At 41.8% G+C, this 15,418-nt stretch overlaps 1 protein-coding gene across 7 annotated transcripts in view; it reads right to left on the bottom strand.

Moving 5' to 3' along the window:
• Positions 1 to 15,418, bottom strand: part of EFCAB6 (EF-hand calcium binding domain 6) — a 239,117-nt gene that overhangs the window by 115,620 nt on the left and 108,079 nt on the right. For 6 of the 7 annotated variants that reach the window (XM_074227119.1, XM_074227117.1, XM_074227120.1 and 3 more), the window contains one exon: positions 915 to 1,027. The exons of the other annotated variant lie outside the window; for it this stretch is intronic. In XM_074227119.1, the coding sequence (XP_074083220.1) occupies positions 915 to 1,027 (113 nt within the window). The remainder of the gene's footprint in view (positions 1 to 914; positions 1,028 to 15,418) is intronic. 7 annotated transcript variants of the gene reach the window in all.

Here is a 15,418-nt window from a genome sequence, read left to right as displayed (position 1 = left end):
CTTCAAGTTCAGTGCACCTGCTACACAGAATGACTGCTGGCCTGAGGTTAGGAGGCTTGGGTTCAAATCTCACTTCTGCCTCTTACTATATTACTATGTCACCTGGTACAAGTCCCTTACCATCCCTGGGCTACAGAACAAGGGCATTGTGAGCTCTCAGGTCCCTGCCAGCTCTAAATCTGTCAAGTCCTTTTAGCTCTCTGAGCCTCAGTTTCACCCTCCATAAAGGGGGAGGCAGGGCTGGATATGCCCTAAGGAAGACCAATGACAGATGTCTCAATGCTGGGTCCAGTGCTGCATCCACTGCTTTGATGATGCTGATCAGTTCACTCAAGCTCAGAACACTCCATCCTGGGGGCACCAGTGGCCGTTCTTCAGTCCAATGCCCCGGCCTCTGGTGGAGGTCTGGGGGTGGCTCCAGTTCCCAGTCGCTCACCCGTAGCCACAGGACTTCCTGACTGGTCACCATAGTTGTTGCCCCCATTAGACTGAGTCTCATGAGGGCAGGGACTCTCCTTTGCCTTTCTTTGTATCTCCAGTACTCAGCACAGCACTCTTCACACAGGAGTAGTTTTCCAGAGTTTATTGCCTTGACCAGATCCTGGCACAGTTTCCATGGTCCAATCTGTATCTCACTGATCTCTGACCCTGTCCTACCTTTCCTTACTAACGGGCAGGTCCCTGAGGGCATGGCCACATCTTACTTCTCTCAGAGCCTCCCCTAGGACTTGGAACTCCCAGAACTTCTTTTTCACCAAGATGGGTCCACAGCCCACCATCCCACTCCCCCTGAAGTGACAATGTATTGTACAGAGGGTCACTTGCTGGTATCTGAGAAAGAGGAATTGCTCTTGCCCAGGTTCTGCCTTCTTGGACCTGGCTTCCCCCAGGGGTCCTGAAGGCCCAGTACCCACCTTTGTTGCTTATGTTGTATTTCTGATGCAGGTTAACATTCACAGCCAAGTTCTTTAGGAATGCATTGTAATCCAGGGTGGTGTTCTTGCCAATGCTATAGCGATTCCAGATCCTGAAAAACAAGGGGTGCCCAGGTGGGAGGGTGCCTGGGTGGCCACGAAATCCAAGCCAAGGGAGAAAAGAGCTTCCAAGGAGGGGGTAGGGGACAGATCAAGGAGAAGGAAGACTGAGAAAAGGTCATTGGGTTTGGCAAATAAGGTCATGGGCAACTTTAGAGGAAAGAGCTCCAGTTGAGTGATGGGAAATGGAGGACTTCAAGGGGTTTAGAAAGGATTGTAGAGGAAATAGAATTGGGCTCCATCTCTCTCTTCCTCTCAGTAGAAAGTTTGGGGACTATGGGTGTGAAATACAGCATCCACGGACAGAAGTAGGCATTGCGTTAGTTGATTTACTTGCTTTTCTTTGTTCATGTTGTGGGGAGGAAGAAGATAACATAGGTAGCATGGGAGTACGAGACATAGAGAGAGAGGAGGGCAAAGGAAAGGGTTGAGGGGGGGGGAGGGAAGTGAAGAGACAGAGAAAAGAGAGAAAGAAAGGGGAGAGGAGAAAAGTGAGAAAAAGGAGAGAAGGGGGGAGGAGGAAGGGAAGAGAGAGGGAGGGAAAGAGAAAGGGAAAAGGGGGAAGGGGAGAAGAAGAGAGGAAGGGACAGAAAGAGAGAGAAGGGAAGGAGAAAGGGGAGGAAGGGGAGGAGGGAGGGAGAGAGAGGGAGAGGAAGGTGGGGAGGGAGGAGAATGCATCTCTTAGACACTCACCATCTTTCAAGTATGGGCTCTAGAGTCAGGCCCTAGGTTCCAATCCTGCCTCTGACCCTCCGCATGAAGTGAGGGGGTCAGTCAGGTCTCTCCAGGCTACTCCATCCCAATCTACCATCTGACACTCCCAAGACTCATGACTCACTAGTTTAGGAACTGCCCAGTACTTAACCTCCTTCTGCAAAAGCAGCTAAAATAAACCACCCTAGTCTTGAAACATCCACACTATCTTTGGGAAACCAGTGGCCTTCCTGCCTGAAGAAGGCCCAGGTCCCCAGTGCCAGGGGCTGGCAGGGCACTCCCCTCCTAATGGGTTGGGGATGAGGTCCAGGGCTGCAATGAGGTCCAGGGGTCAAATTGCTCTGCTCACCCTGAGGGCAGAACTAGGAGGGACATGGGGAAGGAGGGGCAAAGACTTGAGTTCAAGAGGAGCTTCCATCCCAAGCAGAGCTGGCAGCCTCTGAGGGTGGGGGTGGAGGGGCTTCATCCTCCTTGGGGAGTTTCCCAACAAATACTGGACAGAGCCTTCTTCAAGGCCAGGCTTGGACTATGGGGAGACTGAGGCTCCGACCAACCCTCATATTCTGTGATTAATAATAATAGTTATTATTTATATTGAACTTTGTTTGCAAATCCCTGTTTACAAATTTTATTTAATTTGATCCTAGCAAAAAGTTTGGAAGTCTGAAGAGGCAGACAAAAGCTTATGTAACTTGTTCAGGGTCACACAGCCAGGAACTGTCTAAGGTTGGATTTGAACTCAGGTCTTCCTGACTAGCCCTAGCATTCTGTCCATGGAGCTAACTCTAACCCTTTACTATCTGGAAGTTTTATTTATTTTCTTGATGTTTCAGTGGATCCATGATCAAATCTTTGTGGAGATGTGCTCCAGGGAAACACATGCAGTCCATCTATTTCCTTCTGTGCTATGAGACTCTGGTCCACGTGTCCTTTAAGTCCTCCTTGGAGGGATGGCCCACCTGATCTGCTAGAAGCTCTTTTCATCATCTGGTGGTTTTCCACTAGATAGTCCCCTTTTCCCCCTCCAAGACTCTGGTCACACATCTTTTTGAGGACAATGTCTTGCTGGGTTCTTCACTAACCACACCTACCATGTAACTCTTCATTGCCTTTGAGTATAGGGGAGACATCCACACACCAAAAGTGCCTGCTATCTGGCAGTAGGACAGCCAGCCTGGAGTCTCATGGAAGGCAAGGAAAGTCTTCCATAGGCTCCTGTTTGCAGATGCTAGTAATCAGGTCCTCAGGAAGGCCTTAAACCATTCAGAAAGACCAACAGCCAGGAGGTTGTAGAGAGATAGCAAACTCAGAGTCAGGAAAGCCTAAGTTCAAATCTTCCTCTTCTATAATTTGTAGGTCCCTTCCCACTCTGTGCCCCAGGTAACTCCCCAAAAATCTCAGTCACTGGGAAAGGGTTAATCTTTTGTTAGTAAAGAGTAATGAAATTATAGGTTCTTTTTAAAAAAAAGTATTATTCAAAAGTTTGACCTAACAATACTAATAGGCATTTATGAAGTTCCTACTTTGTACTAAGCATATAGAATGGAATGCCTCTTGGGAGGCTCCAATGGGCAGCTTGAAGGACTATCTAGCCAGCTGGCCCAATAGTACCCAGAACTGGGGCAGAAACAAGACTCAGGGTTGAACAAGAGGAGAAATCCAGGCTGGTGGCCTCTGGGAAATCTAAAACAAAGACCATTCTTTTTTTAAAAATGAATTGTTATTAGTCTCTTGTTTTTACCATATTTACATATCCCAATGGATCCCTCTCCCTTCCTCCTCCTCCCAGAAAACTATCCCTTAGAACATAGTACCAAAAAAAAAGGCAGTTATGCAGGCAAACCAAGTCTTCAAAATTAACCAACATATTAAAAAAGCCTGATTTTATAAGCCATGTTCCACACCCATAGCCCCCCCTGCCCCTCCATACACAGGGCTCTGCAAAGATGAAGGGAGAACTGCAAGGTTCATCTTTCCCACAGGAATACTTTTGGTGTGAACTCTCTATGGTTGTGACTCACAGTGAACTGAAAAGACTTGGAGCTGAGGGTGATGGTATAAGGGATGATCCAATTGCTACAATAATTGGATACTAGGGACAACTAGGTGGCATAGTAGATAAAGCACTGCCTTGGAGTCGGGAGTACCTGGGTTCAAATCCGGTCTCAGACACTTAATAATGACCTAGCTGTGTGGCCTTGGGCAAGCCACTTAACCCCATTTTCCTTGCAAAAACCTAAAAAAAAAAAAAGAAGAATTAGATACTGTGTAGACATGGCATCCCAGGAGACTCGCCTTTCCAGATCCTCTGAGGCCCAGTTGAACACTCCTCCTCCAATACTCCCCCCAAAAAATGGTTGGTCATTTAGCCTCTGTCTGGACAACTCCAGTGTCAGAATACACACTCCACTCTTCTCAAAGGCTCTGAACAAGAAGGCCTCCATATCTGCGAGTTCCCCATCAAGAGTTTTTGGATCCTTTTTCTTTTGGAGGGATGGCCCTGTTTGGAATTCTGAAGACCAAATATCCAACCTAAAGGATTGGCCTTTCTGAAATCAGCTGATGCAGTCATTTCATTTTATTAATGGGGAAACAGAATCAGAGGAAGTGGCTTCCCTAAGGTTGTCCAGAGAGTGAGTGCAGAGCTGGGGCCCACACCTCCTGTCTCACAGGCTCTGTCCTTCCAATGTCTTTCTTTATGAACATAGATTGAGTCCCTCTTTGGTCATTGTGTTGTGAAGAGAGCTGGAAAAATCTAACTTTAAACCCACAGAGACTCAGGGATATTTGTTAGGAATAACTAAGTTTAATCATTTCAGGGATAAAAGAACAGAAAGAGGGAGGAACAATAAATATCTCTGCAGGTGTTAAATGAATGGTTGGGCTCTTACCTCCAAGAGATCAATAACTTCTCTCCTTTTTGACCAGATCTGAGTAGACCAAGGCAGAAAGGAAGGATTTGGGTTAAAAAGAGAAGAGTATTTCAGATGAAAAGACCAGAGCTAAACAGAAAATTTGGACATCAAACAGGAGGTTCAAGAGACACATGAAAAGGTAAAAAAGGGGGGGGGGCGGTAAAAGGAAAAAAATGCTATCCAGTAAGTTGAAACTGGCTATATCCCAGCATGGGGGAAAAGATTCTCATAAATCTTAAGAATTATAACTCTAACAGAGAGAATATACCTAGCCAGAAATGATGGACATTCATGACCTATCCATGAGACTGCTATCTAATGGGATGCAGCTGGCTTTAACCCCACTTGGGAGAAAGACTCTAATAACTCTCAGGAATTTTGACTCTATTCGATAGAATATACTGAACTAGAAGGGACAGATACTCAGAATTTTCTATGACTTAGAATGATCTAAAAAACACTACCTCCTTAAAAAGGGGGACAGGAAAGAAATGGGAGGAGGGAGGGGATTGAATGGGGTAAATCTCATTACACCAAGAAGTATAAAAAACCTATGGTAATAGAGGGGAAGAAGGGAGCAGATGAGAAACACCTGAATCTTCTTCTCATCAGACTTGGCTTAAAGTCAACCTACACATACTCAGTTAACTTATAAAACATCTAACCTTTCAAGTATTAAAAGGGGGGAAAGGGGGGAGGGGGCGGAGAAAGGGAAGGGGAGTGGGGGGGAAGGGGAAATAACAAAAGGAAGGGAAGGGAAAAGGGAAAAGGGGAAAGAGGAAATAAAGGGATGGGTGTGATATAGGAGGGCAAACACATTGAAGGGGGTGGTATTCAGAAACAAAATACTCGGGAATATGGATAAAAGGGGGGAAGGGGGAAAATACAAACAGAAGGAAGATAGCACAGAGGGCAATAAAGAATTAATAATCATAACTTTGAATGTGAATAGAATGAACTTTCCCTTAAAATGTAAGGAAATAGCAGAGTGGATTAAAAAACAGAATCCTACAATATGCTGCTTACAAGAAACTCATTTGAAGCAGAGAGATACATATAGAGTAAAGATAAAAGGTTGGAGCAAAATATATTTTGCTTCAGCCGAAGTAAAAAAAGTAGGGGTAGCAATCCTTATCTCAGACAAAGCAGCTTCAAAAATAGATAGCATTAAAAGAGATAAGGAAGGAAACTTTATCCTCCTAAAAGGTACCATAGACAATAAAGTCATTTCAATACTGAATATACATGCACCCAGTGGGACAGCACCCAAATTCTTAGAGGAGAAGCTGAAAGAACTACAGGAAGACATAGACAGCAAAACTCTACTGGTGGGAGACCTCAACCTCCCACTCTCAGATCTAGATAAATCAAATCATAAAATAAACAAGAAAGAAGTTAAGGAGGTAAATAGATTGTTAGAAAAATTAGATATGGTAGACTTATGGAGGAAACTGAATGGGGATAGAAAGGAATATACCTTTTTTCTCTGCAGTACATGGAACTTATACAAAAATTGACCATGTAAAAAAAAAAACCTAAAAAGAAGGGGGAAAAAATTGACCATGTACTAGGACATAAAAACCTAATGATCAACTGCAGAAAGGCAGAAAAAAGTGAATACATCTTTCTCAGATCACAATGCAATAAAAGTTACATGCAATATTGGGCCAATGAGATATAGAACCAGAACAAATTGGAAACTGAATAACCTCATTTTAAAAAAGGAGTGGACCAAAAAACAAATTATATAAAGAATTAACCATTTTATCCTAGATAATGATAATGATGAAACAACATACCAAAACCTATGGGATTCATTCAAAGCGACTCTCAGGGGATATATTATAGCTCTAAATGCTTACATGAATAAATTGGAGAAAGAGGAAATCAATGAACTAAACATGCAACTAAAAAAATTAGAGAAAGAACAAATCAAAAATCCCCAATTAAATACCAAATTAGAATTCCTAAAAATTAAAGGAGAAATTAATAAAATTGAAAGCAAAAAAACTATTGAATTAATAAATAAAACCAAAAGTTGGTATTATGAAAAAACCAATAAAATTGATAAACCTCTGGTCAATTTGATTAAAAAAAAGAAAGAAGAAAACAAAATTGCTAGTATCATAAATGAAAAAGGTGAGCTCACTACCAATGAGGAGGAAATTAAAGTAATAATTTGAAATTATTTTGCCCAACTCTATGCCAATAAATTTAATAATCTAAGTGAAATGGATGAATATTTACAAAAATATAAGTTTCCCAGGTTAAATGAAGAAGATATTAAATACCTAAACAACCCTATCTCAGAAAAAGAAATTCAACAAGTAATCATTGAACTCCCTAAAAAAAAATCTCCAGGGCCTGATGGATTCACAAGTGAATTCTACCAAATATTTAAGGAACAACTGGTTCCAAATCTATATAAACTCTTTGGGAAAATAGGGAAAGATGGAACTCACCTAACTCTTTCTATGAAACCAATGTGGTGCTGTTACCTAAACTAGGAAGAGAAAGAAAATTATAGACCTATTTCCCTGATGAATATAGATGCAAAAATCTTAAATAAAATCTTAGCAAAACGATTACAACAAGTTATCACTGGGATAATACATTATGATCAAGTAGGATTTATTCCAGGAATGCAGGGTTGGTTCAATTTTAGGAAAACTGTTAGTATACTCAATTATATCAACAACAAACCTATCAGAAATCATATAATCATATCAATAGATGCTGTAAAAGCTTTTGACAAAATACAGCATCCATTCCTACTAAAAACACTAGCGAGTGTAGGAATAAATGGACTGTTCCTTAAAATATGTGAAACTATCAACAAGCATTATATTCAATGGAGAGAATAGAGAGGCATTCCCAGTAAGATCAGGGGTGAAACAAGGATGCCCATTATCACCACTACTATTCAATATTGTATTAGAAATGTTAGCTTCAGCAATTAGAGAAGCAAAAGAAATTGAAGGAATTAAAATTGGGAAGGAAGAGACAAAACTCTCACTCTTTGCAGATGACATAATGATCTACCTAGAGAATCCCAAGAAATCATCCAAAAAACTACTGGAAACAATTAACAATTTTAGCAAAGTTGCAGGTTATAAAATAAACCCTCATAAATCCTCAACTTTTCTATTTATGTCTAGCAAGATACAGCAGTAAGAGCTAGAAAGAGAAATCCCATTCAAAGTAACCTCAGACAATATAAAATACTTGGGAGTCTATTTGCCAAGACAGACTCAGAATCTTTTTGAAAATAATTATAAAACACTTCTCACACAAATTAAATCATATTTAAATAACTGGGCAAATATCAACTGCTCATGGATAGGTAGGGCTAATAGAATAAAAATGACAATTCTACCAAAACTAAACTATCTGTTTAGTGCCCTACCAATCAAAATTCCAAAAAATTACTTTAATGAGTTAGAAAAAATTCTAAGTAAAATCATATGGAGAAATAAAAAGTCAAGAATCCCAGGAGCTTAATGAAAAAAGTGCAAAAGAAGGTGGCTTAGCCCTACCTGATCTAAAATTATATTATAAAGCATCAGTCATCAAAACTTTTTGGTATTGGCTAAGAAATAGGGTAGTGGACCAGTGTAATAGACTAGGCATAAAAGCAGGAGATGATTATAGTAATCTGCTGTTTGATAAACCCAAAGAGTCCAGCCATTGGGATAAAAACTCCCTCTTTGATAAAAAAAAACTGCTGGGATAATTGGAAGTTAGTATGCAAGAAACTTAGATTAGACGAACACCTATCCAAATGGTTACAGGACTTAGACATAAAAAACAATACTATAAGCAAATTAGAAGATCAAGGACTAATTTACCTGTCAGATCTATGGAAAGGGGAGCAGTTTATGACTAAGGAAGAGTTGGAGAACATCACCAAAAACCAATTAGATGATTTCGATTACATTAAATTAAAAGGCTTTTACACAGATAAAACCACTGTAACCAAGATCAAAAGAAATGTAGTAAATTGGGAAACAATCTTTACAACTAATGATCTGACAAAGGACTCATTTCTAAAATATACAGAGAATTGAGTAATATTTTTAAAACAAAAAGCCATTCCCCAATTGACAAATGGTCAAAGGATATGCAAAGGCAATTTACAGATGAGGAGATCAAAGCAATTCATAGCCATATGAAAAAATGCTCTAAATTAATTATTAGAGAAATGCAAATTAAAGCTTCTCTGAGGTACCACCTCACACTTCTAAGATTGGCCAATATGACCAGAAAGGATAATGATCATTGTTGGAAGGGTTGTGGGAAATCTGGGACACTATTACACTGTTGGTGGAGCTGTGAACTCATCCAACCCTTCTGGAGAGCTATTTGGAACTATGCCCAAAGGGCAACAAAAATGTGCATACCCTTTGACCCAGCAATACCACTACTGGGGTCTATATCCTGAAGAGATGATGAAAAAGGGTAAAAACATTACTTGTACAAAAATATTTATAGCAGCCCTGTTTGTGGTGGCAAAGAATTGGAAATCAAGTAAATGTCCTTCAATTGGGGAATGGCTTAGCAAACTGTGGTATATGTATGTCATGGAACACTATTGTTCTATTAGAAACCAGGAGGGACAGGATTTCAGGAAAGCCTGGAGGGATTTGCATGAACTGATGCTGAGTGAGATGAGCAGAACCAGAAAAACACTGTACACCCTAACAGCAACATGGGAGTGATCAACCTTGAAGGACTCACTCATTCCATCAGTGCAACAATTGGGAGCAATTTTGGGCTGTCTGCAAAGAAGAGTACCATCTGTATCCAGATAAGGAGCAAAGTTCAAGGACTATTCCCTTTAATTTAGAAAAACACAGATATCTTATTGTCTGATCTTGTTACCTCTTAGACTTCTTGTCTCTTCTCTAAGGATATGATTTCTCTCTCATCACACCCAATTTGGATCAAGGTACAACATGGAAACAAAGTAAAGACTGACAGATTGCTTTCTGTGGGGGTGAGGGGAGGGAAGTAAGATTGGGGGGAAATTGTAAAACTCAAATAATATCTTTAATCAAAATTAATTTTAAAAAATGAAAAGAGAAGAGTATCAGGAGGACAGCCAGTCCAGTAGTTTCAGTACTTCTGCTAAGCTTTTCCTCCTCAGTGTCTTTGCCTGCTCTTCCCAGGACCTGGGAAGCCCACCTCCTCCCTTGTATTACTGGCTGAATTCTGGTCCATTCTTTAAAGCCCCCCTTTAATATCAATTCCTCCTCTTTCTAGAAGCCTTCCTGGATCACCTGCCAATCCCTAATAATTACCTAATAATAAATAAAATAAATAAAATTATCATAGCATCAACATCAGTCTAGACTATAAGTTTCTTTTGTCTTAAAATGTTGTAATTTCCCAAGAATCTAACTCTCTAGGTCCAGTGACCAGAAATGAATCAAGACAACTGGAGATTAGGGTTAGGTGACTTGCCCAAAGTCACACAGCAAATGTCTGAAGTTGGATTTGAACTCCCATCCTCCTGACTCCAAGGCCAGCGCCACTATGCCACTTAGCTACTAATAAAGCTATATAATGCTAGCCAGACACCAGGCTAGACAAATATCAAGACAAACCTGAAATAGTACTTGCCCTCAGGGAGCTTACATTCTATCGGGGGAAAGGGGCTTGGTAGGTATACCACTTTCCTCCAGTCACCCTGGGAGGGAGGGGAAAAAGCTGAACTGGGAGAGGAATATCTTGCCAGGGGTTCCCCCATAAGAAAGTGTCAGAGAAGGAATTCAAGATTATGTCTTCTTTCCATTACATGAATCAACTTCTCACAGATTTCATTTTAATTTATGTTGACATCTCTCCAACCCCCCCCCATCTTCATTCTTATTACCCAGCTCAATGCTTTGTACAGGGCTGAATGAGATCACAGACTTTAGAATTGGAAGGAATCTCGGAGTTTTCCTAGTCAAAACCCCTCCTTTTATAGAAGAGGAAACTGAAGCCCAGAGAAGGGACTTGTCCAGTCATCCAGGAAGTCACTCATAGGTTCAAGATTCAAACTCATAGATGCTCCATAAATGTTTGCTGAATTCGAATTTGAGTCTCAAACACAAGACAAGATAGGGGGAGGAAACACCCTAGTCTTTGGAAATTCAAAGAAAAAAATTATCTGAAATAAAAAAGATGCTCAAAAAATATGAGGGGTCTTTAAAATATAGAAGTGATTTGAGAGTTACTGTAGCAAGAGTTTTGTTTTATATTAAGAGGGATCACTTCTTTCTTCAAACCTGCAGAGTCAAAGCTCTCACTGCTACTCCCCATCTTTTTTTTCGACATTTGCACCGAAATGGAAGCTTCCAAAGTGTTCCCGTCACATCGTTATCTCCGTATGTGCTGGATTCTAAAATTACCTCCATTTGTTGCTGCTTTCTAAAAATGGAGTAATTATCACTTAAAGGATTTGTTATTTTTCTGTTTTCTAAACCCCACCAATAGCCATGTCATTTATTCATTTAAACACCTACTTTATTTTCCCCCTCGAATGGAGCTCGTCTATTGTTCCGCCCAGAAAAAAAGAATCTTGAGAGATTTACCAGATGTGAAAATGGCAGCAGCCCCCTTTTCAAAGGATAAATGCTTATTTGATGTCACCGCCTTTTCAAACTGATTGGTTGGCCAGGAAAACAAGGTGTCATTCTACAGAGTAGGGCACTGGCCCTTGGGGGAACGGGGGGGGGGGGGGGGGAGGAATGCCTCCTCCTCGCTGAGGAAGGAGGGGATGCTGCCCCAATTCAGAGCATGAACAGTTTTTCTGGGGCTGTTTCCTGTCTGTTTATTAAGTGGGTCTTTAAATGGCCTACTGAGGCACAGCTGAGCGTGGGCAAAGAGGCCCAGGAAAGCGCGCCCTCCTCTCCGCCCAGCCAGCCCTCTTTGGCCAGCCTTCGTCCGCCGGGGCTGGGGGCTCCGTGGCTCTCCTCTGGCCTTGGTGCTGAACTGTTGAGATCGCCAAAGGCCGCCCGAGGTCCTCTCCTTGAGTCAGTCTAGGAAGGGTTCGGCCCTGAAGAGCGAAGGCGCCCGGACCCTGGTAGTAAGGGGGTGCCTCGTAACCTCAGTGGGGCTGGGGGCACTTGGAGCGTGGCCCAATGGAATGTTGGAGGGGGCATCTGGACTTTTGTCCTTGCTAGAGATTTCAGTAAAAAAAAAAAAGCCCATTGTGAAAGCCGATTGAATGGGATTGCCCCTAGACGATACTGAGGAGAGACTGACATCCGAACTGGGGCTCGAGCTGCTAGCAGGAATTACAAGGGCTCCCTTGGAGCCGCTCGGGGGCACCACAGTGCATAGAGTCATAAAGACTCGAGGATAAATCCAGGCTCAGACAATTCTAGTGGAGTGACGCTGGGCAGATCATTTTATTGCTGTCTGCCTCAGTTTCCTCAGTTGTGAAGCCGTGATAATAATAGCATCTACCTCACAGGTTTGTTGTGGGAATAAAGGGAGATGTCTGTAAAGTGCTTAGTGCAGTAGGACCTGGCTCAAACTAGGTACTTCATCGATGTTGATTGATTGATTGGTTGGTTGGTTGATTGGTTGCTGTTGTTGTGACTCAGTCCACCATGGTCTGGGACCCACACTGCTAGGACAGATATGAACTGGGAAAGTAAGTCCAAAGCCTCAATCTATTGATACTATGCAGTAGGAAGATATGGGTCCAAATCCAGGCCCAAGCCCTTACTACTTGGGTGACAATGGGCAAGTCATTTAAATTCTCTAGGCCTGCATTGTTTCCTTTGGGTAAAATGAGCAAGTCAGACTATAAGACTTCCAAGCTTCCTTATGGTTCTAGTTCCTATCATTCTGCAAGTGAATTTTTGTAAAATGAAATTGTTCATTCTTTTATCACCTCCCTCAAAAGACAGTGGAAATAGTCCTGAATTTAAAGGCCAGGAACCTAAGTTCAAATCCCAGTTCTGTCACTTACTATCTGTCATATTGTCACATAGCCCTGGACCTCAGCTTCCCCATGCATAAAACAAAAGAGCTAAGTTATTTTCAATTGTCCTAAAAAAGGTTCCAATGGACTACAAGCTCAGTAAGAGTCAATAGTCCCTTCATTTCTGAGGAGCCTCTAGGTTGGTAACAGGTTCTGAGTCTGCATCATCTGAGGATCCAATGGAGAAATTGAACCATGGAGAAAGGCTCAGGGAGACATGAGAGCTGAGGGTCAAGTTTTGGAAGGGCTGGTGTATAAATCTGGCAAAACATAAAGGAAGAGCCAAGCTTTACCCCCATGACTCTTCTTTTGATGATCAATTTGCCAAGAGTGGTTTTTATTTTCTTTTTAAACAAAGTGTGTTTTATTTTAAAATGTAATATCAAAAACAGACTACATATCCATCTCTATAAAATGGGAACCACCATTGCCAGAGCAGGTCCCTCACAGAACTGTTGCCAAGCTCAAGTAATATGATGAATGAGAAGCATTCTGCCATTGCTGAAAACCTCTCTGTAGAGAACAAAGGACCTACAAGTTTTCTAGCAAAGACCACCACTACCTAGCTCTCAGCACAGCTGGAGTCTAACCACATGAAGGTAAAGCCAGTTCGGCTTATCCAGGGAAGAGATAAGATTTGAACACACTTCTTCCTGCCTCTCTCCCCCTCCACACATAAACTTCCACTATAGAAGTGACCTATGGATGTGGTCACTTCAGTCTGCATCACTGGAGGACCTGCCCACAGACCCACACTAAACGCTATCTCCTTCATGGGTGGAATGATTCCAATATAGGCAATATATTGAACACTGCATATGAGGACATACCATTTTACACAAAATTGTAAGCACCCTGAATACAGGTACTGGATCATATATGATCCCTGGAAGATTATATGTGCATATAATTATATGAAGAATAAATATAAAGAAAATGCAAGGTAGTTACACACACCCCATAGTGAGAAAGGGAGAGAGAACTCTAGCAGCATGTGGGTTTTCAGTAGAAGGGAGGAAGAGATGAAGCAGGGAGAGCAGGCCACAGTCATCCTCTGGCCCTCTGAATGCAGGGCAGCTAGGTGGTGGTGGATAGAGCATCAGTCCTGGAGTCAGGAGGACCTGAATTCAAATATGACCCCAGATACTGACACCTACTAGCTGTGTGACCCTGGACAAGTCATTTAGCCCTGAATGCCTTTCATCCAGGGTCATCTCCAGTCATCCTGATTCATATCTGGCCCCTGATGGCTTTGGAGGAGAAAATGAGTGTGATGCAGCACACATGCTTGTCATGGCATCACCTCCCTGATGTCACAGTCTTCTCTGAGAATGAAAGACCAGCAACAACAAGAGTGTACCAGCTTTCTTGGCAACTTTATCCCACTATTAAATTAAGCTCAGAGTTACTAAAACTCTTAGATGCCTTTCAGAAGAGCTAAATTATAAACTAGATTGTTTTTGAACCACACCCTTCATTCTTGAGGGCATCACCTGTTCTCATGGGAGCTTGTCATGAAGATACCTCCTACTCCACTTATGGAAGAGTAAATGCCATTGTGACTCAGCTCTTGCTGAATCCACAGGACACACCATCTCTAATCAGAGGCCCACCCAACAGAATCTTTTCCTAAAACAAAGAATTGCTCATAAGAAAAACAAAGAATTCTGACCATCTCATCTGTGAGACCTTGGTAAATTACTTAATCTCCTGGAGACTCAGTTTCCTCATTTATAAAACAAAGGGCTATATAGAAAGAGGGGTCCAGACTGAGAGATTAAGCACTTGTCTCAGAATTTGTGAACAAAGGTCAGAGAGGTTCATAGGTCACATACTTCTGATCCTAGATTCCAAGGTAACCCTCAGCCATGGAGTAAACAAGAGCCCAGGAACCTCTTATAGTTGTGGCTTATAGGTTACAACTCCAACCTATCAGTAACTATTACTGGCATCTAGTGATTCAACTGGTTCCAAATCCAACTGGCCATCTTACTGCCTAGCCTGTATCTGCAGGGTTACATTGGTCAAGTGACTTTATCAAAAAAGGAATGAGATGAGTCTAGAATAGCCTGCTCCTAGTTGGCTCTTTGAGATCACTGCTTCCTTTTCTAAATGTTCACTAACCATCTTTTTACTAACATATTCTAGAATTTTTCCAGCAATCAGGTTCAAGTTCTAGTCTAAAATTCCTCCCTGATCTGTAGTCTAAAGCCCTCTCAACTCTGATAGTCTTGGTTCTAAGGCCCCTTCCTTCTCTGACATTCTCTGTTCTAAGCCTGCCTCCTAACTTTTACATTGCATATTCTAAGTTCCCTCCAAGCTCTGACATTCTCTGTTTGACATTCTCTTCCAAGGGCAGGTAGGTGGCACAGTGGATAAAGCACTAGTCCTGGAGTCAGGAGGACCTGAGTTCAAATCCACTCTCAGACACTTAATAATTGCCTAGTTGTGTGACCTTGGGCAAGTCACTTAACCCCATTGCCTTAAATTATAATAAAAAAATAAAATTAAATGGAACTCTCTTCCAATTCTGACGTTATATGTATTCTACATTCCATTTTTCAAGGTTTCTTCCAGCTCTAACAATTCCACTCTCCAAGATCCTTCCCAACCCTGACATCATGTATTCTAGGGTCCTTCCTAGAAGACATTCACTGTTTCATGTCCCTCCTACTTGTGCCCATTAATGTCTCAAAGCCTCTTCTCCCACCCCCCAGTTTTGACCTCTTCTCTTCTAAGGTCCCTTCCCCACACCCTCCCATTCAATTTCATGCTCT

This window comes from Macrotis lagotis, chromosome 2 (genome assembly GCF_037893015.1).
Source record: "Macrotis lagotis isolate mMagLag1 chromosome 2, bilby.v1.9.chrom.fasta, whole genome shotgun sequence".
Lineage (NCBI taxonomy): Eukaryota > Metazoa > Chordata > Mammalia > Peramelemorphia > Peramelidae > Macrotis > Macrotis lagotis.
The sequence above is the reverse complement of the archived record's forward strand: the minus strand, read 5'-3'. Positions and strand labels throughout refer to the sequence as shown.